The sequence below is a fragment of the Prionailurus bengalensis genome, chromosome B4, assembly GCF_016509475.1.
Source record: "Prionailurus bengalensis isolate Pbe53 chromosome B4, Fcat_Pben_1.1_paternal_pri, whole genome shotgun sequence".
In the NCBI taxonomy this organism is placed as follows: Eukaryota; Metazoa; Chordata; class Mammalia; order Carnivora; family Felidae; genus Prionailurus; species Prionailurus bengalensis.
Genome location: NC_057358.1, coordinates 54,966,961 through 54,993,751, shown reverse-complemented (window position 1 = coordinate 54,993,751; position 26,791 = coordinate 54,966,961). Strand labels below are relative to the sequence as shown.

At 37.7% G+C, this 26,791-nt stretch overlaps 1 protein-coding gene across 1 annotated transcript in view; it reads left to right on the top strand.

Annotated features, from left to right (window-relative positions):
• The window catches only part of GYS2 (glycogen synthase 2), a 50,626-nt gene that overhangs the window by 10,511 nt on the left and 13,324 nt on the right, over positions 1–26,791 (top strand). Inside the window, exons 3-11 of the mRNA XM_043564765.1 lie at positions 2,489–2,680; positions 4,814–4,996; positions 11,199–11,343; positions 15,024–15,141; positions 15,553–15,673; positions 18,608–18,714; positions 19,602–19,661; positions 20,598–20,676; positions 21,432–21,545. Coding sequence (XP_043420700.1) covers positions 2,489–2,680; positions 4,814–4,996; positions 11,199–11,343; positions 15,024–15,141; positions 15,553–15,673; positions 18,608–18,714; positions 19,602–19,661; positions 20,598–20,676; positions 21,432–21,545 — 1,119 coding nt within the window. The remainder of the gene's footprint in view (positions 1–2,488; positions 2,681–4,813; positions 4,997–11,198; positions 11,344–15,023; positions 15,142–15,552; positions 15,674–18,607; positions 18,715–19,601; positions 19,662–20,597; positions 20,677–21,431; positions 21,546–26,791) is intronic.

The window sequence follows — 26,791 nt, the reverse complement described above, 5'->3', positions numbered from 1 at the left end:
TTTTGATGATCTTGCTGAAGTAGGAGTTGAAGGTCATCTTGTAAGAGTTAGGAGGAAAGTGTTAAAATAAGATCATTTGAGGAAGAAGATCTGAAAAAGGAAGATGAAAGAATTTCTGGACACCTTGAGGTATACTCATAACTTTTTAGTGGCACAAATATACATGACTGTGACTTTCTCCAGCAACCAGTAGCCTGAGGGTAAGCAAGTGCAGGAAGTTGAATAATTGGGGATTCAGTGATGTTTAATTTCAGCAATGGGATGAGGTGGCACAAGTCCTGGAGGTAATTAAGCAATTGACTGAATTAATGGTTGAAATTGATGGACAGTTATATCTAAAATGGATAGGAAAAGGAAGCAAAGTCAGAAAGGAGGCAGTGATATAGGAAAAAATGGAAGGTTCCAGGAACTGGAGGTCTTGAAGAGGAAAAAAAAAAAAGAACATACACACTGGGAGAAACAGAGTGAGAGAAGTGCAGGTATAGACATTGTGGGCAAGTAATAATTCCATTATTATTATACCAGAGGAGGAATAGTTTGGGTTTTGACAAGGATAATGATGCAGCCATGAGCTTGGGTGGCTGAAATGCCATGGAAATGAAGCTCTTTGAGGTTAATAAAGTCAGATAACTATGAGGTAAATGTGTAAGATAAAATCTTGGATTTTGAAATTGCCCAGAAAAAGATGGAAAAATAACCAGATGATTAATAGAACAAGGAAAGGTAGTATGTTTGAATACCATAAATTTCAAAGATGTCTTTATACACAAATAATAAAATTTCAGTGTAATGAAAAAAATCCAAACTTCCTTCACACTCATCCCAGGAATATAGTTTCTGGGGGTGGAAAAATGAGAAGCCCTCATTGAGATGTCCATGTGGGTAGCAGCATCTACAAGTTATATGCAAGGCTTAAGATGCAGAAGACTTAAATGAAGGGAACTTGAGTTCCCACAGAGCACCAGGGAAATATATCAGTGAGTGTAGCATAGAGAACATAGGAAAATGAGAGAGGGATGCCTGTTGTACTATTGGGGTGAAATAATAAGACTCTGGAAGGGGCTTGCATTTAAAGCTCTTGTGAAAGAAGAGGGAGATGAAAAGCATAATGGACTGATTGATCTCAAGGTTCTAAATGTATTTCTGATGTACGGATGTTTCTGTTATAGCCAAGAAGTCACTGGAAGCCAATACAAGCTAGCTTACATTCTCTAGTATCAACACTTCTCTATGACCCTAGCTCACTGTATCATATGTCACATATTAGGCACTAGTCATTGAATGAATACATAAATCAATGAATGTGCCAAAGAGAAAACTATTCAAAAGTTGTTTGGGGCTCAGGAAAACTCAGTCTGAAAAGGGAGGAATGCCATGATAAATGCTAATAACAATGGGAGCAACCGACAGATAATGGGGGTCTTTCACAGTTGTCCAAGGCTAGATGGGAGAGAAATCACCATGCATTCCTGAGTCCTGTGCAACAGAATGATGATCAAATGGGCTTTCAAGCTCTCCAAATTCAGCGTTGGGTAGAGTCACAAGGGTCAATATTTAAACATGTGGACACATTCAGTTTACCCAATGAGAGGCTCTTAGTTTTCACCAATTTCCAAGAAGCGCTTGAAGTGATGAATGGAGTTACATACCATGAAATAGGAGAATAAACATAAAATAAAACTCAAGACAAAAGAATGTGTAAATTACTGTGGAAAAAATAGAGGCCAAAAAGAAAGTTAAAACTTACATATACAGTGATTATATAATTACAATTGGAAAAAAAATGAGAGCTAATACATTAAAACTTGCACAAAATAAAATAGGAATAAAGGACTTCAATTTGAAGAATGTAATAGGATTAGACTTTGAGCTGCTAGATTAAAGAGATAAAGTATCTTGGGCAATATATTTAGTTAAGACATCTGGCAGCAACCTATTGGGAAACACTTTGTGTCACCTTTTTTTTTTTTTTTTTTGATATAAGGAATGAAAGAAATCGTATACATTTGTCCACAGAAACACATTTTTCTAGCATGACCTATTATTACAAGTCCTGTTGCATATAGGGAAATAAGTGACACCATAGACACTATATCCCACTACAAGTTAAAGATACAGACCAGTTCACCTTATGACTCTATCATAAAAACATAGACCATGATATTAAATCCTAAAACCATGAACTCAAGGTCACAGGAGGGTAATCAGAAACAGATGGACAAAGATCACATGATCTAGATACTTGGTTTTTAAATGACCACATTTAATGAAGAGCAAGAACTTGGAGGTTCTAGATGAATGGATGCAAGCCCATTCCATCTTCAGGCTCAAATATCAGATGCTTTGTGTTACCACTACAGCTTCGTATACAGCTTGGATCATCTGCTGTTGAGTTCTAAATAAAGTGTACATACTCTAAGCATAAATACCTTTTTCTCCCTTGCATTGCCTGTTATTACTGCAAGCCCATGTGTTCCTTATATGGCAGGTGTACTTTGGAAGGTGGCTGATAGAAGGGAGTCCTTACGTGGTGCTATTTGACATAGGCTCTTCGGCTTGGAACCTGGACAGATGGAAGGGAGATCTCTGGGAAGCATGCAGTGTCGGCATCCCTTATCATGACCGAGAAGCCAACGATATGCTAATATTCGGATCTTTAACCGCCTGGTTCTTAAAAGAGGTATAGTTTATCATATAGTCATACAACAGAGGAGGAACATGATTGTGGTCTGTGCCCAGCAATGATCCCATGATTTTGAGATTAAGCTAAATGCAATGATGCCATCATGATTGTCCTAATACATTTCAAAAGAATCTGAGAAAATGTTAGCTTTCCTCTAACTAGATACTAGCCTTTGGGATGGTTGATGATCATGCACTATGTACATGAATTCTAGACTTATGGGAGTAGAAAGTAGCTTGAGATATTTGGTTTTGTTTATGCACGAGTACTTGTGCAGTTGCAGTGGCTTTTAGATATTTTCATCATTTTCTAATGGCTGAAGTGATCTCAGCAGGTGCTAAGGAGTCCACAGTAGTGCAATATCCCCAAAATGAAAAAAAAATTAAAAAATAAAAAACCAAGAGCCTTAGAAATCAATTCCTGTGAAACAAGCCAAGCCTGCACTTTCTTAAGTTCTCAAAGCATGGCAGGAGGATTTTTTTTTTTTTTTGCATTCCTTGCATTAACTCAAAATGATTATGCCTAACTTAAAAATCAGATAGTGAAGGAAGAACATCCCTAGTAAAGGGGGGGGGGTGTAGTCTAAGGACAAATCACAGAACTGCATGCTTGGCAGTGGGTCCCCTTGACCAGTCTTTCTTACCGATGAAGTCATATTCCAATAGCCACAAAAATGTTGCCTTGAAGTCAAGGGGAAGGTGAAGGGGCAGTCCCATTGCTTGTGTTGGTGACAGAATTAGGAGAACAGGGTGAGGGTACTGACAAGATCTGGCTTAATGACAGTAAGCAGTTTTGTGTTATCATCAGTTGGTGGAACCAACTCTTCCTCTGAAAACTGCCTCCCTGAGCCACTGCCCCCCAGGACTGAGGTCAGCTTCCGTGTGTGTGTGTGTGTGTGTGTGTGTCTGCCCTCTTCCTTTCTGTTAAAGAGAACTGGAGAGGAGAGAAGCAAGAAAATAAAGCCCCAATATTCTCTAAAATAAAGCCGTTTCAGAAACAGAAATTTTCTTTGATTCAAAGGGTAAATAAAGACATTAACAAAAAGCCCAGGCTGCTGGGCAAGCCCTGTTTCTGCAGTCACCTCTTGGATGCCACCAATCTGTGCAACTGGTAATAACTGTGAGGAAATTTTGAAGAGCAGGTACTCTAAAATACAAATGTCCTAGCCTAAGTCAGTGGTTCTCAAAGAGTATTTCCATGGGCCATGAGCAGCATCACCTGCAAACATGTAAGACATGAGAGCTCTTGCCTCCAGCCCAGAATTATTGAATCAGATTACCTGGCGATGGGACCCAGATATCCATGATTAACCAGCCTTCCAGGTGATGCTGATGTTCTCTAAATATGAGAACTGCCTCCTTGGGTAAACTTTCGGCTTCCCAATTCTCTGCTCAGTTTTCTTGAATGCACATGTTTTGCGTTATCAATTCTACTCCCTCATTGAGGAAATAGGCAGTCATAATGGCAGTGGGATGTAAATATTAAAAGTAGAATGTAAAGGGTGAAACAAGGTAAGTTTAAGGCAAAGAAACTGACACCTCCCTAGTTTTAGATCTAGACCGGGATTAGACCTATGTTCTCAGGGTCTTACTAAATTAGGATTTGCTTCTAAACAAGTTATTAGTCCCCTTCTGCCCAGTTCCATATTTTTAAAATAATATGTCAGTTAAAATGCTTTTGGGTGCAAATAACAGAAAATCCAAATAAGATGGAGTTAAAACATGAAGTCATTTATTGTTTGTTTCAAAAGAAGCTTATAAGAGGGTAGTCCCAACTGATTCAGCTGCTTAGCGAGATCTTCAAGAATATTATTGCTATTATTCATTCATCCATTCAATGAATATTTATTGAGTGCCTCCTGTGCATTTGTTCTATGAGGCCCCTCTGTAGATACAAAAAATAAATCTGATCCATTACTGCAAGGAAGGATTATACCATAAAAATACATGGGTTTTATGAACATGCAGCTAAACCCTATAAAACAATTCTGCTTGCTAAATCTGTACACATCATGTTTAACTCTCTTTAAATTTTGCTAAAATTAACAGGTATGATAACTTTCCTTATGCTGTGGGTCATGGGCAAGGTCAGGCTTTACCAACTGTTTTAAATGCTTCTTCTCTGATGTAGGTGACGGATCATGCAGATGGGAAACATGTCATTGCCCAATTCCATGAATGGCAGGCAGGAACTGGACTGATCCTTTCTCGAGCTCGGAAGCTTCCTATCGCTACAATATTTACCACTCATGCCACACTGCTTGGCAGGTATCTCTGTGCAGCAAACATTGATTTCTACAACCATCTCGATAAGGTAAAAAGTCCTTCCTCCTTCCTCCCTCACCACCTTTCTTTCTGATCCTTGAAACTGAAAGATGAGAAGTATTGATCTTTACATTTCATCTGCCAGCCAGATGGCAGAAATGCCCTTTTAACTAATCAATATTCATGACAAAGCCTCCCCTGAGGTGACAGCCAATTCAGTTTAACTTTGTTCAGAGTGAGGTAGAGTGTTGTGGTGACAGGCCAATGTCTACCTACTTTGGAGCGACAGACCCAAGATCCCAGGAGGCATGGTGGGCATAGGTGGGTTGGACTCCTGTCTACCCTGAGGCTGGAGAAACACGGTGAGAATGCTAGATCCACACGAGCTCTGAGTGGCAGCTACAGATCAAGGGTTCTAGGCATACAGCTTGCACTATGGGTCTTCCTCTCTCCTTTGAATGAATAAATGGTCAGCTTTCTCCTGTAACTCTGCAATGTGTAGGTGGAGTTTTGTGGGAGGGTCAAGTAAGACAGGTTATTTAGAACAGGGATGTGGATCCTTGGTGATCAAACAGTTGGGTTTCCTTATCCTAGTGGATTGCCCAACTCTAAAGAGGACCAAAGTCATTCAGTCTTGACTTTTTTCTTTTGTTTTCTGTCAGTTAAATCAGATTAATAAAAATACATCTTTTATATCATCATGTCAATAATATCAACAAAGTATCTGAGTACCACAAAGTCAGGCTTTTACAAATTTGGTATCTATATTGCCAATGAAATCAACTTAGCATTTTAGGGTCCTATTTACTGTCAGAAAAATTAGGAAGTTGGAAAGTTGATTTCTAAACACTTCCCCAGTTTAAAAAAGTGCTCAGATTCTGTGGAAATAATATGTGCATGTGTGAGTGGTGTGTATGTGTGTGTGAAAGAGAGAGGGAGAGAGAGTTTGTAATACATGAATACTTAGATAACGGTAGTGGTAAGCTGTCCTACTATCCCAAAGACCTCTGAGTGCAGGAAAGTTCTTTCTGACAACCTTTAACATTTGAAAATCAATTTGTGGTCTTAATGAGAGTTTTTCTATAAAAAGGTCAGACTAATCTAAAGGTCAGATTGTAAACATAAGATGTACATTCAAAATAAAGTCACCAAGGAATTCAGAAAGTCAGATCAGGGAAATTTCCTGATGGTATGTACTAATGGTAGACTGATAAGGGCAAACCAGTGATCTGTGATAAGCTCAGAAACCTTATTTCCCAGAAAAGAGCAGACTTTGATTTTTGTGAAAGAGAAAGTATTGGAGAAGCATATCAAGTATTTTACTTCAGTATACTTAAGACCATTATATGGTAACAATTAATAAAAACAACGAATAAAATTCATTGGATATTAGTTGCTTTTAAGTAAAAAAATGATTACAGTATATAGTTACATAATTCAATTTATCCTCTTAATAAAATATCCTTTTATATCATACTTTTTTCAAATAGGATATATCTCACCAGCTTAAAGTGGTTGAAATATGTGAGCTTAGTCAGCCCCAGCCTGTCTTTCTAGTAAAATATCCTTCCCAGCAGTGTGAGTATAGATCATAAATAGTTGGGAACTAGATTTTGAGTTAAACTCCTAATCATTTTTCACAGAAAAAGCCCCCATAATCATTTTCTACAGCAGATCCCCCCACCTCATGCTCACAATAGGTTCAGAATTTGGATGTTGCATAATAACAACAAATTGTATACATGAAAATTTTTAAAAGTTCAACATAAGAGATGAGTCATAATTTAGTCTTTGATGCAAGACCCAGAATCAGGTAAGCTCTGAATCTGGCAAATAAATATGGGGGAGAAATGGGAACAAGAATAATAGTACCCAACTGTTATAAAAACAGAAAGAGTAGGAGCACCTGGGGGGCTCAGTCAGTTGAGCCACCGACTTCAGCTCAGGTCATGATCTCACAGTTCATGAGTTCAAGCCCCATATCAGGCTTGCTGCTATCAGCACAGAGCCTGATTCAGATCCTCTGCCCCCACCCCTCCCTGCCTCTCTCCTGCTTGCACTCTCTCAAAAATAAAAACAAAAATTAATTTAAAAACAGAAAGAGTAGAACTATTTCACTTAAATTTTAATTGCTCACTGAAAATATGTTTAGTTAATAGCCAGTTCAAAAGGACTTTGATGTCGCTTTAAGTTTTTAGTTAACTCTGTTAACTAAAATAGCATTTCAACAATTTTCAGCCAGCATATCAGTCTTCTGAGACTCTCCAAGAAGATATTTCCAAATTCATTTTTATTGGTCTAGCCATTGATCGATTTTTCCCTCAATTATAATGGCTACATAACTACTGCTTTTAAAAAAGGCCATTAATTTTCTTATGCTTTGGACTCTCTTTCTTTGATGATATCAGGATTTCCTGGGTGGAAATGTAAGGACGGTGTTTTCTGGATGGAAATGAACAGACAGTGAAAGAAACCATAGACAATTGCTTGATGGATTTTAACTCTTCCATCTGACCAAGTTTTGAGCTCATCACCTTCAATCACAGGATTATCATCCTCTGTCACTAGACTGTGCTTTGCTGACTTATCTATGCTTTGCCTCACTTTTTGTTCTTTTTTACACATTTTCCTGAATTCAGGAAAAAGTAATGAGATATACAAAAATGTAGGAAAGTAAGATCCATGGTCAAAATATCCAGGGCCAGATATGTCCTAGATGTTGGAATTACCAGACAGAGATTTTAACAGGCTATCATAAACATGCGGAAAAGTGGACAATATGTATAAACACCTAGAGTTGCTGTAAACCACAGATGTGGCAAGCATACTGCAGGCCTGGAAGGTAATGGACCCCACAGGACCAGGAATAAGGCACATGCCTGTCTTCATGGAGACCTTTCACAGGATCACGAGGCCTCTACTATTCTCCCTTTGTATATCTGCGTACTTGGTGTGCTCATCTAGACATCCTATCGTCTTATCTCTAAATGTCAAGATGGTAAACCCTTCCCCATATATGAAATCTTATTACTTTCTACAATACCAACAGAAATAACAATAATGATGATGATTATAGGTAAAGTTGTTGAGCACTTTCCATGTGCCAGGCGCTTTTCTAAACATCTATTATGTGTTATCTCATTTAATCTTCACAAAAGCTCAGTAACAGAAAACATTTCATACTTTTTCCAGAGTTATTTTTTCTAAGCATAGACTGTCTTTATCATATGTTTAAATGAGCCCTTTTAGTGCTTTCCACTGTATACAGGACAAAGGCTAACTTTCTAGCCTTGTCTATTGTCTTACTATGTCTCCTACATTCTATACTCTCTGCTACGGTCACATCAGATGCTATTTTTCTGCACATGCTATTTTACTTTATATTTTTTTTACTTAAAAAATAGTTATTCATTGGTTTTGAGAGAAAGAGAGAGAGAGTGAGCAGGGGAGGGGCAGAGCCTGACATGGGGCTCGATCCCATGAAGCATGAGATCAGGACCTGAGCTGAAATCAAGAGTCAGATGCTTAACCGAGTGAGCCACCCAGGAACACTATTTGACTTTATGTACTTGTTCTTTAGGGCAGTTAATTTTTCAATCCAAAATAACCTTTCCCCAAATTAAAGTTTCATGTCCCAGTTCAAATGCCGTTTTATTCACATACATCTGATCCTTGAACAATACAACTTGGAGGTACAAAGATTAATAAATCATGGTCCTTGCCCTTGAAAATCTTACATTCTGGAAGTGATACTGACAATATAAACACTTGCATAGTATGAGCTATGTTTCCCTATTCTCAGTGCCACTCTGTAAATCAGTTTCATTCTGACCCTATGCCTTCCTCAGGCACTTACCTATTTCTGCCTAATTTTAACCTGTTTTCTCACTAATTTATAAGCTCTTTGAGGGCTACAGAAACAATAAATTACTCAACAAATATTGATTGAATGACATATTTGATTGTATAAATGAGACCAGACAAATAAGCCTTTGGGAAAACTTCAGCTGATCCAAGGATGCCATATAGAGCCTGATTCAAACATTTTCAGATAAATAGTTGCAAACATTACAGACAAGAAAGAACCCTCTAAGACTTTCTTTGTTGTAGTCTTTAGAATCATCTACTTAGTCTTTTTCGGTATTTTCCTCTATATGGGACAGTAGTTACTGGGACTGACTTGGTCGAGCTAGAGTCTAAATGTTCTAAAAGCAGGAGGTAGCACAATCTTGGAGTCAGACTGATAAAGGATCAGTTTAGGGCTCTGCTAAGACACTTAATAGGAATGTGGTCTTGGGCAGATTTCCTAACCTCTACAAGCTTCAAGTTTCCCCTTCACAAAATGAAGACACAATACAAGCCTTAGTGGTTTATGAGGATTAAATATGACATCATGCTTAGAAGAGAGCTTGATGAGTACTGTTGAGCTTCTAATACTCTTTATTATGGAAAACACCCTGCTAATATAATACCAGAAACTTGATATACTTTTCTCTCTTAAACACAGCTAGTTTCATCTGCAGCTATGTGAGACATAATATTCAGGAGCTAAGCAAAATGGCAAAAGCCCATAACCGTTGCCAACTATTTAATCAATTGTTTGGTGTTTGGCTTGTTGGTTTTTAAAGTTGTTTTGTTTTTTTTTTTAAGTTAAGATACCCAGAATAGAGGATGATTGCACAATTTAATACACCATCCAATTAAAGTAACCATACACCTCTTGAAATTATACAATGGTAGGAATTATATAACCCTGGAAAATCATTTGTCTTTTCTCTTTGTCAGAAAGCTTTTCAGTGAATTAAGGGTGATAATAATTATCCTTATTTTCAGTATCGACTTTACTGTCGGCTTTGTTTCTTTGCTTATGGGGAAAATATGATAAGGTCCTTGGGAAAAGTAATTAGCTCAATGTTTATAAAATGTAAGGTAAGTTAATATAATTAAGATATCAAAAATTAAGAATTCTAAGTAATTACAGCAAAGTAGAAATATTCACGTGAGGATTAAACAGCAGTTTAGAAGCAGAAATGAACAATACTTTTAAAATGTTTATTTATTTATATTTTGAAAGAGGGCGGGGGGAGGGGCAGAGAGAGAGGGACAGAAAGAATTCCAAGCAGGCTCTGTGCTGTCTGTACAGAGCCTGATTCAGGGTTTCATCTCAGGAACCGTGAGATCAAGACCTGAGCTGAAATCAAGAGTCAGGCGCTTAACCGACTAAGCCACCCAGGTGCCCCTGAACAGTACTTTTTAAAGCATGAGTGGCTGGGGGTGCCTGGGTGGCTAAGTGGGCTAAGCGTCGGACTTTGGCTCAGGTTATGATCTTGCTGTCCATGGGTTTGAGCCCCACGTCAGCTCTGTGCTGACAGCTCAGAGCCTGGAGCCTACTTGGGATTCAGTCTCTCCCTCTCTCTCTCTCTCTGCCCCTCTCTCGCTCATGCTCTGTCTCTCAAAAATAAACACTAAAAAAATTTTTAATAAAATAAATAAATAAATAAATAAATAAATAAAGCGTGAGTGGGTATACATTTTAGTAATAGGTATAATAAAAAGTTACTACTTTTTTCTGGTCATAAAGTTTTACACAGTCTTTTTTTTTTTTATGAAATTTATTGACAAATTGGTTTCCATACAACACCCAGTGCTCATCCCAAAAGGTGCCCTCCTCAATACCCATCACCCACCCTCTCCTCCCTCCCACCCCCCATCAACCCTCAGTTTGTTCTCAGTTTTTAACAGTCTCTTATGCTTTGGCTCTCTCCCACTCTAACCTCTTTTTTTTTTTTTTTTTAATTTTACACAGTCTTGAAGAAAAACAGTATGAATATATGTGATTTTGTTTTCCTTGTGTAAATGGATCAGTACAGCTAATCCTTGAACAATACAGGTCTGAACTGCACAGGTTCACTCATGCACAGATTTTTCTAATAAGTACAGTACTATAAATGTATTTTCTCTTCCTTATGATATTCTTAACAGCATTTTCTTTTCTCTAGCTTATTATATGGTAAAAATACAGTATGTAACACATATACAAATATGTGTTGATCAACTGTTTTTGTCATTGGTAAGGCTTCTGGTCAACAGTAGTCTACTAGTAGTTAAGTATGGGGGGAGTCAAAAGTTAATTGCAGATTTCTGACTACACAGGGGGTCAATGCCACTAACCTCCATGCTTTTCAAGCGTCAGTAGTATGAGAAAATGTGTTTGTGTTTTTGCTTTTTCCTTCTTTTTTTCTTTTAAACAGTTTGACATAGACAAAGAGGCTGGGGAAAGGCAGATTTACCACCGGTATTGCATGGAGCGAGCCTCTGTCCATTGTGCTCATGTGTTCACCACAGTATCTGAAATAACAGCAATAGAGGCAGAACATATGCTGAAGAGAAAGCCTGGTAATTATTATCTCTGAGTTTGTCAAAAATCTTTCAGTCCTAAATGACATTGAAGTATAAAAAATTCGTTTAAAACAAAGAAAAATCCATAAAATAATAGAGGAAAAATTGCATTCACTATTACCACCCAGATCTTTACACATATTTTAATTCTCAATTTCAGTAGCTTTGTAATAAAATGAACACTAAGCTATATCTACAACATAGTAGTGTTCAATCTGTGCTTGTTGAATGAATGAGCTATGCTTGAAATAGGCCTATGTCCTAGGGTTGTCACAGTGACTTGGTGGGTGTAAGCAAGTTAACTTTTTTATTTTAAGGAAATAAAAGTTCAGAAAATATCAGAAATTTGTGTGAGATTATGTCAGTCCTACATCTTATGACATTGCCCCATCAGTCCTGTTTAGTAGAAACATACTGTTTTACTTCTCCCAAGACCTTGAAAGCTTCTCTGGGAACTATCTCCAGATCCATCCAGAGGTTGCAATGCCAAGAGGCATGTTCATAAAACATAACTCTAGGTGCTTGGGTGGCTCAGTAGGTTAAGTGTCCGACTATTGCTTTTGATTTAGGTCATGATCTCATGGTTGTAAGATCAAGCCCCTCTCTGAGCTGACAGTTTGGAGCTTGCTTGGGAGTCTCTCTCTCCCTCTCTCTGTCCCTCCCCTGGTTGTGCGCTCTCTCCCTCTTTCTCAAAATAAATAAATAAACTTTAAAAAAATTTGACTCTATCACCTGGCCACAGCAGATTGGTCCAGAGGCAGATACCCAGCATAAACCAGGCCAATCAGAATACTCCCACAGGAGGGAGTCTAAACAGATGAGTCTGTATGAATGCACTCTTGTATAACAGAAATGTCAGCTTTGAGGGGCATCTGGGTGGCTCAGTTGGTTGAGTGCCCAACTCTTGATTTTGGCTCAGGTCATGATCTCACAGTTGGTGAGATGGAGACCCACTGTCAGCACAGAGCCTGCTTGGGATTCACTCTCTCCCTCTTTCTCTGCCCCTCCCCCACTCCCTCTCTCTGCCTCAAAATAAAATAAATAAACATTAAAAAAAAAAGAAATGTCAGCTTTGAAGCTGTTGGCAGTGCCCATTTTTCTTCTATGTTGTATGGGATGCAAAGAAGGCTAACCTACAGTGAAGTACAATGAAAAGCAGAAACAGACTCTAGATTCTCCACAGTGATTTAAACTAATGGTTTAAACCGATTCCTGAAGCCCAGAGAAACCCTTGCCATGAGACACTAGCATCCTGTGAATAAATTCCTCATTATTATAGATAAACCAGGGTTAGGACCTATTCACACAGTGTTAGCACTGGGTCTGTTACTTGCGACCAAACAGTCCTAATTAATATATCCTCTTTCTTTAATCCCTGTGATCTTGTCTCTGGTTGTCTTTCTTCCAAATATAGGTTGTTAAATGTCTAGAGAAAGTATTTCAAGGTGCCAGATAATTAAAAAAAAAAAAGAATCCAAGAAATTTGAATCATGGCAGAATAAAGAGCCTATTCCTCTTTTGTCTTTCCAAGTATTCTCCAGCATTCAGTTGGATTATCACTGTCATGTCCCTTACAGAAACGTACTCCATCACCACGCTATTTCTTTCTTGCATATTTCCTGTTTCTTGCATACAGTATCTTTTTCTGAGCTTACAAAAATACTTGTGGGTTTTTTTTCCTGTTTTAAATAAAACTTTCTCTTAAAGCTACTATCCTATCTGCACAATCTCATCCTTATATAGCTTTGTTTGTGAAACAATGAAAAAAAAATTCCAGAGGAAATAGAGTCATAATAAGGAGATATTCATATACATTTTGGGCTTCTATATCTTTTTGGACAATACAGCTGACCACCACAGTGGATAAAGGCATAGACCTCAGAGCCAGGCTGCCTTGTTTTTAAATCCTACCTCTGTTACTTTGTAGTTACTTTGATCTTGGCCAAATAACCTCTCAACAGGCCAGTTTCTTCATCTGTAAAATGAGGATAGCAAAATAACTTATACTTCCTGTGGTTTGACAAAAATTAAATTAATATTTATCAAATATACTAGAGTCTAGCACAAGGTAAGCACTATATAATGTTAAGGAAAGATAAATACATTATAAGGGAGGATTGTCTACTATCCAGATCACTCTATACATTTCATCTAGGAATTATTCACGAGGGCTTTTACTAGAAACCTTGGCAACCTAAAATCCACTCTGCTGTGGGGAGGTATGCAAAGGAGTATAGCATTTGCCCAATTACTTAGTAAAAACTCATAAGAACCATGAGTTGTTTATATGAGAAATGACCAAGAAGCCTGAGTTGATTTTGTGGAACCATTTCAAAAGGGAGTCTGTTGGGGCACCTGGGTGGCTCGGTGGGTTAAGCATCTGACTTTGGCTCAGGTCACGATCTTGCGGTTCCAGCAGTTTGAGCCCTGCATCAGACTCTGTGCTGACAGGTCAGAGCCTGGAGCCTGCTTCAGATTCTGTGTTTCCCTCTCTCTCTCTGCCCCGCCCCCACTCACACTTTTTGTCTCTCTCTTTCTCTCTCTCAAAAATAAACAAACATTAAAAAAAAAACTTGGGGCGCCTGGGTGGCGCAGTCGGTTAAGCATCCAACTTCAGCCAGGTCACGATCTCGCGGTCCGTGAGTTCGAGCCCCGCGTAGGGCTCTGGGCTGATGGCTCAGAGCCTGGAGCCTGTTTCCGATTCTGTGTCTCCCTCTCTCTCTGCCCCTCCCCCGTTCATGCTCTGTCTCTCTCTGTCCCAAAGATAAATAAACGTTGAAAAAAATTAAAAAAAAACAAAAAAAACAAAAAAAAAAAACTTAAGGTAGTTTGTTAACTGTAAAATATCCTTCAAAAATAATGGCATATTTATAATTTTAACTCAAATCTCAAAACTAGCAAAAATCTCCAATGCCATATGTTAAATTTTTTTGACATAGCTTCTTTTTTTTATCTCATTTGTTTTTACTGCTACTAAATGCAACAACGCATGTATTCAAGTCAGTAGGTAGCTCTAATTTTGTACTCCGAGTAGTCTCTATCTTTCTTGTCACAGACTAGTATTCTGGAAAACAAAAATGTCTTCCTGCTTGAGTAAAATCTTCTGGGAATTAGAAATAAAGGCTTGCATTTCCAGTTTTCCAAGTGGACAGAACATTTCCCACATAGTCGGTCAAAATAAGTTGCTAAGAGGTAGTTCAGTGTACAAAATGATTAAGACACAACACGTGGAAGCAGAATGCATGGATTCTACTCCTACTGACACTTGTGTTCTCGGACAGATTCCTTAACAACTCTGTGCCTCCGTTTCTGTCTCTGAAAATGCAGATAAGAACACCTACTCCATTGGTTTTTGCAAGGATTAAATGAATTACATTTTAAAGTGTTTAGAACAGTGCCTGGTGCATAGTAAGCAATCAATAAAGGAAAATTATACTAATCATTATTAGTGCTTTTAATTAGATGTTTCACTGTACTAGTTAATATTATTTTGGTCACACACTCCTGATTTCCTATATCAACAATTTCTTGTGAAGTGTTACGAATTTTTAGTTCTATGCTAGAAACTAGAAATGTTAATAGACATCTAATTTTATATATTTAAGCACACTATTTTTCTACAATGGTACCCCTCTCAAGAGAAGATATTTATGGTGATCTTATTTTTGCTTTTCCAGATGTAGTTACTCCAAATGGCTTGAGTGTTAAGAAATTTTCAGCAGTACATGAGTTTCAAAATCTACATGCCACGTACAAGGCCAGGATCCAAGATTTTGTTCGAGGTCATTTCTATGGGTATGCTTTTCTTTATTAAAAAAAAAAAAAAAAAAAGCACGGGGGCACCTGGGTGGCTCAGTCAGTTGGGTGTCTGACTTCAGCTCAGGTCATGGATGGATTCGAGCCCTGTGTCAGGCTCTGTGCTGACAGTATGGAGCCTGGAGCCTGCTTCAGATTCTTGTTTCTCTCTCTCTCTCTCTCTCTCTCTGACCCTCCCCACTCACCCTCTGTCTCTCTCTCAAAAATAAATGAACATTTAAAAATTTTTTTAAAAAATAGCACATGTTTTAGGGACCTATGACATAGAGAAAACAAGATTGTTGTAGTAAATGTTTACCTTTCTCAGTCCCATTAAATTTTAACAGAATTCATTTGTACATTTTGTTGCTGTTGTCTTATTTTATTTGAAACTGTTTTGTTTTGTTTTAGTCATCTGGACTTTGACCTTGAAAAGACTTTGTTCCTTTTCATTGCTGGGAGATACGAGTTTTCAAACAAAGGAGCTGACATCTTCCTAGAAGCCTTATCCAGGTTAAATTTCCTGCTGAGGGTAAGAACACCCTAGGTGGTACACCATGTACTACTTTTATAACAGGACTTCCTTCTGTGAGAAGTAAAGAACTTTCTGGTTTCTTAGGATGTTTTCAAGAGAATACATGATTTTGATTACTTAAAATGACAACCTTATTCTAAAAATGACTCTGGTCTTTCAATTTGCTTATTGGGATTGCTACATTGTTCACTTGTATATTTACCTGATCAGATATTTTTTAAAGAGAGCCACAAGCTTATGGTGTTACGTTTTAAGATGACATTGTAACATTCCTTCTCCTGTCCCAAGAGTTAATCGATTGAAAGATAAATATGAGGAAATCAAGCAAACGCAGAACAAAATTTGCAATTTTTAAAACCAAAAAAGTCTTTAATGGAAGATGTGGCTTGGTATATGACACCAATAGGCTTCCTAATATTGAACTTGCTATTAGAACTCGTTATCTCATCCGATTGCCATCTTCCCCCAACCTAAGAAGGCCTTCAGAGGAACATGTACCATGCATAGCTGACATCCAAGCCTTTGCTCTCTGTACAACTGGGCAGACACACACAAATGCTTTTCCTCTCCCTACTCATCTGCCATGCCTCCCCCTGAGATTAAGAGTCTTGAATTGTGAAACTAGGAGATGTCCCACTACAGGGACACATGAAGGAGGGGAAAGGAGCCTCCCACTTCAATGTGGAATCATTTTTTTTTTTTTTTTTTTTTTTTTGCTCAGGAAGGTGAGACTTAATATAGGTTCCCAGTTAATCCAGCAATAAAACTTGTGCCAGTAGAAGCAGCTATACAAAATGGTATCATGTAAAAGCTAGTGATGAAAGTTACTGGCTTATATTCTAATTCTATCATGTAGAAATATAGAACAAATAAGAGTACGCTATAGGTGATGGGTGTAGAATTTCAATCTTACTGAGATACCAAGACAATCTAAATTTTACTGAGCTCTGAACCACTGTCCAGTTAATTTTTTTTTCTTGCACATAGATTTGTTTTTGCCTTAGAGCAGATATTGTACTAAGTATCCTAAAAGATTTCCTGATACCACATTAATAAGGAAGTAATACAATAATAAAGACCAGATGGATTTTTCTAGAATAGGCTGGAATAATCTTATTCCATAATATTCCTAGTATGTATCTATTCAACAAGCTTTATAGATGGAGTCAAGGCTATATCAAACATATATCATGTTTAGGGACATTATTAATCAATTTATCTATACATTTATTTAACAGTCACTTTAAATATATATATATAGACATATATATGTGTGTATAATAAATAAATATATATATTTAATATTCTATTGTCAAGTTAGCTAACATACAGTGTATACATTGTAATCTTGGCTTCAGGAATAGATTCCCATGATTCATCACTTACATACAACACCCAGTGCTCATCCCAACAAGGGCCCTTCTCAATACCTATCACCTGTTTTCCCTGTCCCCCCTCAATCCCCCACCCCCATCAACCCTCAGTTTATTGTCTGTATTTAAGAGTCTCTTACGGTTCGCCTCCCTCTCCGTTTGTAACTTATTTTTCCTTCCCTTCCCCTATGGTCCTCTGTTAAGTTTCTCAAATTCCACATATGACTAAAACATATGATATCCATCTTTTTCTGACTGACTTATTTCACTTAGCATAATACTCTCCAATTCCATCAGCATTGTTGCAAATGGCAAGATTTCATTCCTTTTCACTGCTGAGTAGTATTCCATTGTGTGTGTGTGTGTGTGTGTGTGTGTGTGTGTGTGTATACATATATATATATGCCACATCTTCCTTATACATTCATCAGTTGATGAATTTGGGCTCTTTCCATTATTTGGCTATTGATAGCACTGCTATAAACATTGGGGTACATGTACCCCTACAAATCAGCACTCCTGTATCCTTTTGATAAATTCCTAGAAGTGCTATTGCTGTGTTGTAGGGTAATTCTATTTTTAATTTTTTGAGGAAACTCCACACTATTTTCCAGAGTGGCTGCATAAATGTGTGTGTGTGTGTGTGTGTATGTTTAATGTTTATTTATTTATTTTGAGAGAGAGAAAGAGAGAGTGCAAGCAGGGAAGGGGCAGAGAGAGGGAATCCCAAGCAGGCTCTGCACTGTCAATGTAGAGCCCAATGCGGGGCTTGAAGTCATGAACTCCAAGATCATGACCCCAGCCAAAATCAAGAGTGGGACACTTAACCGACTAGGCCCCCAGGTGCTCCTAATAGTCACTTTATTTTTAAGTGTGAAGAAAAAGCCAATTGCTATTTTAGACATCAAAGATAATTATAATACTTGGAGAAATTGAAAGATAGCATTCTTTCAGATAGTACATTTATTCTTCTCTAATACAGTGGCTATTCCTGGAGTGAGTTTCCTATTCTATGACTTCTGTAGATTTTTTTTTAATGTTTATTTATTTTTGAGAGCGAGACAGACAGAGCACAAGCTGGAGAGGGGTAGAGAAAGATGGAGACACAGAATCACAGAATTCGAAACAGGCTCCAGGCTCTGAGCTGTCAGCACAGAGCCTGGTGCAGGGCACAAGCATGAGATCATGACCTGAGCTGAAGTCGGATGCTTAACCAACTGAGCCACCCAGGTGCCCCTCCTATGACTTTTTTTAACCCCAGAAAAGCACTGTAATTATCAATAGCAGTTGCTCTATATTTTAGCTGGTTAATGAAAATATTTTATGTGTGAATATTCAAATTGTTAGTAAATCCTGACTGAAAGCCCAAATAAAATAATATTTTGGAGTCAGCTTCAGGAAAGTGGGTACAATTTCTCTGTCAATCATAAATTAGTATTCTTTTTATCTAAAGATAATGTAAAACACTATTTTTTTTTTTTTAAGTTTAAGGTCCATCTGTTGATGTTTTCTTTTATCTGTGGTAGTTGACTGGTTGTGTTTCCTAATCCCTCATTAGATGCATAAAAGTGACGTCACAGTGGTGGTGTTTTTCATTATGCCTGCCAAGACAAACAATTTCAATGTGGAAACCCTGAAAGGCCAGGCAGTGCGGAAACAACTATGGTAATCTCATGTCCTATAAATGTTCTCAAGCAATAAGTGTAGAGATTTTTTTAACATGCATAATTTCTGATACATCTTTTTGGACGGTTGTGTTTTTTTTTTCCCTTAATATTATTATAGCACAAATGCTACTCACTTCTCATTAGGCTATTATGTCAGATTATGGAATGCCTATTGGACTATGTTACTGTAAAAGCTTTGGAATGAACCACTGTGCAAGGATAAAACCTCTGTAGAAATCTTTACTATTTTTTTAGACTTTTTTTTTTTAACATTTATTTATTTTTGAGACACAGACAGAAACAGAGCATGAACAAAAGAGGGGCAGACAGAGAGGGAGACACAGAATCCGAAGCAGGCTCCAGGCCCTGAGCTGTCAGCACAGAACCCAATGCAGGGCTTGAACCCATGAACTGTTATATCATGACCTGAGCTGAGGTTGGACACTCAGCCGAGCCACCCAGGTGGCCCTAGAAATCTTAAAAGATGGGTTGAACTTAAAAAAAAAAAAAATTCTTGTGAAAATTTAAAAATGAATGCTGAAGAGATTAGTATAATGACACCCTACATGCCCATAGCCCAGATTCAACAATTATCACAGAATTTCCCCATCTTGTTACATCTGTACTTCCAGCCACACCCCCTCCCTGCCCTCGCCTGAAGCAAAAAAATGTGAAGCTCTGTGGGCCGCTCAGTGCAGTTCTGCTGCCTCAGCTCTGGAGGTTTTAATTCAACTAGACTGGCAACCAGGAAAAACAGTAGAAGAGCTTGTACCAAAGGACCTGTAATTTCAAAAAATACACTGACAAAAACATCAGCATGGCCATAGCAAAAAAAGATTACAAATTGTGACACTGTTTAAATTATAAATCTTTCAATTTATACAGGGACATTGCACATTCTGTGAAGGAAAAATTTGGAAAGAAACTCTATGATGCATTATTAAGGTAGGTGCTGGGAATCCTGACCACTTCAAACATTTTAGGGCTCCACTGTTCAAATTTAACAATTTACACTATAATGTGTTTCCTTTGTTCCAATATAAAGGAATTAGTAGACTTTGAATATGTATTATGTCATGTGAACAGGTTTTGTTTTCTCTTTCATCTGGCAAATAGTTATAAACAAGATGTACAAAGGAGAACATATTTACATAAGTAAATAGGTCCTAATTCAATGGAAGTCTCATTAAGGATTGTATGTCAATGTGAAATAGAGGGAGATTTCACAAGATGTTTGAGTCAAAAAATACATTGACTTTATATATTAAATACTTATATTTACTCACATATTAAAATATTTATTAACATTAAGTAATGTTAATTAATATATATTTACTTTATGAATGATAAACATTAAATACATAATGAAATAAATTAAATATATAAATTTATAAAATAAAATCTAAATAATCAAATCAAATTAAAATGTATTATAAAATAATAATATATATAAAATATATGGATTTTATTATAATATGAAGAGAAAGCTGTGTTATCTTCTGATCGATGGTGGCAGGCATGCATCATTTCCTTTTACCAGTAAAAATATTAACTCATAGATAGATAGTTATGGCCACTTTGGAACATGGTACTCAAGATTAGGCTAAATATGATGAAAATGTCCTTTTCATGGTCAACATTAATGTTTAAAAATTTTCATTTTCTTTTATGCTATCAAAATTTTTCTTTTATTTTTCTTCATGCTTTAGGAATTTGTCTATAACCTTCATCAGGAAACCATATGTTTTTATATTTATATTTATATAAAACTATGTTTTGTATTTACTTTTGAAGTGCTTGGAACAGAGTCCGACACATAGGAAACAATTGAATTAGTGCCAGTTATTTTTATTTTTGTTATTAACATGGTTTTCCTCACAGAGGAGAAATTCCTGACATGAACAATATTTTGGATCGAGATGATGTAACAGTTATGAAAAGAGCCATCTTTTCAACTCAGGTAACAAGGACAAGAGTGCCCATCACTTCCCGAGATTGTTAAAATCAATTTAGATCAATATTTGAATTTATTGGAATGGGCTAGTTTGGCAAATGTTTAAGCGTAAGAGCTAGAAAAGTCATTTTTTATGCATTCACCTAAATAACAACTTTGCTTGTTTTATGGGTGCTTTTCAGGGCTCTTTTGAACATTTTCATGGAATGTATCTTGTATCCACTTAAAAAACTTGTTTGGAATGAATATATCCATTTGAAAAACTGTATATATTGCAATGATGATAAAATCATCCCTAAAATTTTCAAAAAGCAGAGCATTTTGAGTCATGATAGAGAAACGGTGACTGTTTCTCAGTTGAGTGAACTTATTGCAAAAAATGGAAGCTAGGTGTCACATCTTGTCATAGTAGTGAGGCATCAGGAACCATCAGAGGTCAGCCCTGCTAGGAAGGATCCAGGAAAGGCATCCATCTTGAGTCAAGATTTCAGGACACCTTCATTCTAAATAAATCCTGAAAGTAGTCAAGAAGTCTAGGCCTTTCACATAGTGGCTGCAGGTGAAAAGCAAAGGTATCATAATATCTGAAGGAAGTTCTTCAACCCATTATCCTCCTCTGAAACACACACAAAACTTAGTCATCATCATTACTGTCATTTCAGCAGACTGAAGGCTGATGATGTGTTGCCAATGACCTATTGTTGAAATTAGTCACACTCATTCTTTCCACAACTGGCATTTTCTTTCCTCTATGACTTCAGCGACAGTCTTTGCCTCCAGTGACCACTCACAACATGATTGATGACTCCACTGATCCCATTCTCAGCACCATTAGACGGATCGGACTTTTCAACAACCGCACAGACAGAGTCAAGGTACAACTAATTGTTTACATAGGGCATTTCAAAATGACATAGAATATATTTTTGAGAGTTTATTAGAAGCCTCCCGTGTTTGTTTTGACACCTATCAGAACTATTTCAGATGATATTTCTTTAAAAAATTTTTTTTTCATTTCATTTCATTTATTTTTGAGAGAGAGAGAGAGAGCATGAGCAGGGGAGGGGCAGAGAGAGAGGGAGACAGAATCTGAAACAGGCTCCAGGCTCTGAGCTGTCAGCCCAGAGCCTGGCAAAGGGCTCGAATTAGGGAACAGGGAGACCATGATCCGAGCTGAAGCTGGATGCTTAACCAACTGAGCCACCCAGGTACCCCTCAGATAATATTTCTAAAAAAATAATTGTATTTCCTGTCTTGGGTGATTAAAATATAATGACTATTTTAGTATCATTCTTAACATTGTACAAGACTGGCAGTAAGAATGAGGAAATTGCCTCATTTTTAATGATACAAATATAATCTAAGAATTACTTTAATTAGTGAATCTCTGAGATGAGCATGACTTTTATTTGTTTCTTCCTGATAAAGTTCAACTTTAAAGGGGTAATAAGAGAAGCTTCCGGTTTCAGAGAGTGTGGCTAATGATATTTTTATAGAATTTTCTATAGACCAAGTCATTCTTTTTGAAGGTTGAGTTTCTACAATGATTAAGCACAGTGTTCATGGCATGTATAAGACCTGGTTTCTGCCACTGTGGAGCTTAGTCTATAGGACGTTTATCGAGGGCCAAATATGTTCCAGGTACAGTGCTTGGTGCAGGGCACAATGGTGAACATGTAAACGATAGTTGCTGATCCCTACTCAACCCATTCACCAGTATTCCAGATGAAGTTGTCATAAGCTTTTACCAATCTTTTCAAAGGTCTCACTTTTTCTTCTTTCTTTCACCTTATCAGGTGAACAGAGAATTCAATGAGATCTAAATTCCTTCAGTACCCCTCAAATATAAATCTTAACCTATTATTATTTCTTTTCCTTTAGGTTCTGAGGGTGTTCTGGGACCTCATTCCCCTGTTAGTCCTCCCTTATGCTCCAGGTTTACTAGCTCCTTCCCTTGCTGTCATTCCTTAAATATTCTCACATTAATAAGCAAACAAGCTTTGCCTTAACCTGGTCTCCTCTTGATGTTTTTAAATGTTTCTGTCTTTCCCACACTTCTCTGCAAAATTTCTTGGAAAAAAAAAATAGTCCATTCGTATATTCATTCCTCATCTTGCATTCATTCCTTGGTACAAGCATGAGTGGGTGTGGCAGAGGGAGACAAGTTAAGGACGCCCCACCAAGTACAGCTGAGAGATGATAAGGGCCCTTTACAAAGGCCATGCCAGAAGTGCTGGAGAGGACGGAACAATGGTGGTTGCCTACAGAAAAGATCACACTTAGTGACCCATGGTCATTGGGAAGGAAAAAGAGGGTGAAGGCAAGGATGATAGCTTCATTATTTAATGAATACTTTCTAAAATCTAGGGAAAGGCATTATCAGAAGCTTGCTTGAGGGTCAGGTCACATCATGAATTGAGTTCTGTTTTTGATAGATTGAGTCTGAGTTACATGTGAGCTATTCAAGTAGAGATGTTTCGTGTGTATTTAGAAAACAGAGTCTGGGTTTAGAAGGGAGCTATCAGTGCAGGGGCAGTAGAGGATACCGGGGAATGCCAAACCTGCTGTGCTGGAAGACCAGCTTGAGTGAGCAGAGAAAAGTGTTGACCCAAGAAAACTTCAAGATTTAAGAGATTAGAGGAAAAGTCCGTGGAAGAAAGGAGCAAGAGTTAGAAGAGGAAAAGTATCTCAGAAATTAAGTCAGGAGGAATTTTCATGTAGCTCATAGTGCAGAATTAAATGATAGAAGCTGTTTATAAAATATCCCATGCGGTGTTACCCATCCAATTTAAACACATTCTGCACACACACACACACACACACACACTCATACAAAATATGTGCTATAGAATTATGGGTGACTTATTTTTTCATTTGTGTTTCTGCATTTCCAAAATTTTTACCTGTAGCACACATCACATAATAGGTAGGCTACAAATTTTTCCCTGAAAATGCAGGGATGTGTCTCCCAAGGGTGCACCATCCTTTATGTTTTTCAGCACGATTGGATCTGCAGAAACATACCTTACTTCAGAGTGTATCAGCACTAATTTGACCTCGTTTTCATGTAATTAGACTGGTCCTTCTCAAGTCCCCCCCACACACACACACCTTAAAAAGGAAATAGTGGCAGAAGGAAAACTTATGAATTTCTTTTCAGCTCTACAGAACTTTGTATGTCACACTTATATTTAAATCTGTGGTTCTTCCCCTGAGGACTTGTTGGGTGCCTGGCACATGATATGTATAGTAAATACAGATGGCACAGGAAGCATGGAATCATGGCTGTGGTTCATGCTTCCTTTGCTCTTGGGAAGACTGAGCCTGGAAGGTCTCTTGAAATTAAGAGCTCTGAACAAAGTATGCTTTGCTGACCTGTGTTGTTGTTTTTTTAAGTATGGTAGAAGTGAAGCAATTTCTCAGGAATGGACAAGTACATATTTCTTAAGTATGTCAAATGCTTTCCTAACTCTGTGTCTTTGTTTTTGTTATTCTCTCTTTCTCAAGTGCCCTAACTTCAGCCGCTCTAACATTTCCTTTGGGATCCAACCTAGAAGTCATCTCTTCCTTTATTTGTTCTTAACATGCATTCATCTACTCCAAATAGAACAATTGCCTCCTTATGTGCATCCTCAAGATGATTTCTATCTACTGCAAATTAGGAATCATCACACTGAACTATTTGTATTTTTAAAATATTTATGTCCATTCCTTCAGTGAGACTGGGAGTTCTTTGAGGCAGCGATTATGTCTCATATGAATTTTCTCAGTTTTCATTCTCTGAGAGGCAGACACCAAGACAGGATTAGACGTGGAAACACTTGTTGGTGAAAATGCCTGTGAAGGATAAAGAGGTTGAAGGCAAAGGCAGGCAGGGAGGGGTAGTCAGACAGGTGGAGAGAGCGGGGAGGAAGGATGAGGAGTAAAGACCCACAGACTGCAGCCCAGTTCTAAAATTGCTCAACCTTTTTTTTTTTTTTTTTTACAGAAAGGAAAGTCAAATGTCATTAACAAAAACTAGAATTAATAAAAATTCACAAATAAACAAAAAATATGCACACATGGCAGCACTATGTAGTGACTCATGAGGGGGAAAGACAGACCATTAACATGGCTGGTCAGTTAGGGGAAGGAAACACACACGCGTGCACTCACACACACAGAGGCACATGCACTCCTGTGCCCACACACAAAAATAGTTTTCAACAGTACAATCTATAGCTAACACAGATTCAGAATTATTTTACAGTGCTTCCTTTCTTAATACAAAAGATACCCATGTGAGGTGTGTGTGTGCACACACGCGTGTGTGATTGTGGTTTACTGTTGACTTATTTAAAATATGATAAGTGTTACTACATATGTCTTTTCCCTGTATCTAAACCTTTCCTTTATGTTTTACTTTGACGTGTTTTGTTCACCTACCAGTTTCAGGTTGGTAGGCAGATGGGTGCCTTGCGACAATTTTAATAGGGATTCCTATTCACAGTAGGGATTTTTCCAAACAAATGTCATCCATTTAAAAAGTCATTGGTTGGGCAGAAATGAGTTGGCCCTTGTCCCCACCTCTGCCAAGTCTATAGGCTAAGAGCAACTGCTGTAGTTTCTCCACAGGGGAGGCAGTTGGGGCTGTCAATCAAGATCCCTTGTCTGGCTTTAATCTCTGCCACTTAATCAGTTTGTAAAATGACATAATGGACTTCAGTCTTCTCATCTGTGAAATGGTGGTCAAATAAACCCACACTCACAGAACTGTTGTGAGGATTAAATAAATGATGGATGTTGCCTTTAATGCAGTACCTGGTGCATAATAATGCAGTATAAATATTAGCTTTTATCTGTACTTAGCCCCATACTAGCAAATCCTGGTACTCAATGACTCTTAGAAAAGAGGTGTAAACAGTTTGATGAGAGTAGAGAATGGAGGACTTATCTTTGCCTGGAGGACTTGATAACGTTTTATAAAATGGATGACCTGTGAGCTAGATCTTGATTGAGGAGCCAGCGGGAGTTTATCATGCCGGTATCAGTTGATCATGAAGATAACAGGCAGAGGAAGTAGATGAAGAGGCCCAGAGATATAAAAGCACATGGCTTATGTAGAGTGAATGGGGAAGGAAGTTTGTTTCATACAAATTATGTTTATACAGTTACACTCATGAATCTTTTGAGACATTCATTGATTATTATCATAAAGCAAACACTGACACAAGAAATAAAAGAATAACTCCTTCATAACAATATACACTCAAAGCACTGAGATGGATTTGGGTCAATTCAGAATCAGGTATTTTATTTTATGAATGGTATCCTTTAAAAGCTTAACACTAACCTTAAAAGCTTAACTAATGTAAGTGCATATTTGACCACCTGAATATTTATAAAACTCTATCGAGTGATTCTTAACCCTCAGAGTGCAATGATGAGCTCTCCATATGACTGTGGCCATTTGATTCAGGAAGTGTTGCAGATTATTTTGAATTTGAATTTATCATCAATTCTGTCTCAGCAGTGTGTGTAGTGGGGAAACCCCACGGTGCAGATTCCAGGTCTTGACCCTGTGCCACCACTCACTGAAAGTAAATTAACTTCCTGGGATCTTGATTCCCTCACAGGATAAATATGGTCAGGCAACTTTTTGGTTTTTATTTGTTTTTTCCCTACTGATCCAAGGCCTGCTGTGAGCCAGGTTCTCTGCTAGGGGCTTTTGTACACAGGATCTAATTTAATCCTCCCTATGACCTTGGGCTGACCTCAAACATCCTTTCCTCTGCCCTGGGCCCTTGTAATTGGCTGTTTAGGGCCCACAGCAGCTGTTCTCTTATTTTAGTTGTGCTGTCATTCTGTTTGGCTGGAAACAAAACGAATGAGCCATGATGTTTTCATGTTCCAAAATGGTCTTTAGAGAGTACAAATTTTCCTAGGCTTCCAAATGCCAAAGTAGACACAATGAGTTTTGAATCCCTGTTTGCTGATATTGGCCAGGAGTACAGTGGGCTGCCCATTTGATGACTGCCTGCACACAGTCAGTATCTGTGTTTTTGTTGCTTTTCCTACTGCAGTACTTTGCACATGATAGGAACTCGGGTCTTGCTTTATGGAGGAAAACATTTTACTTTGC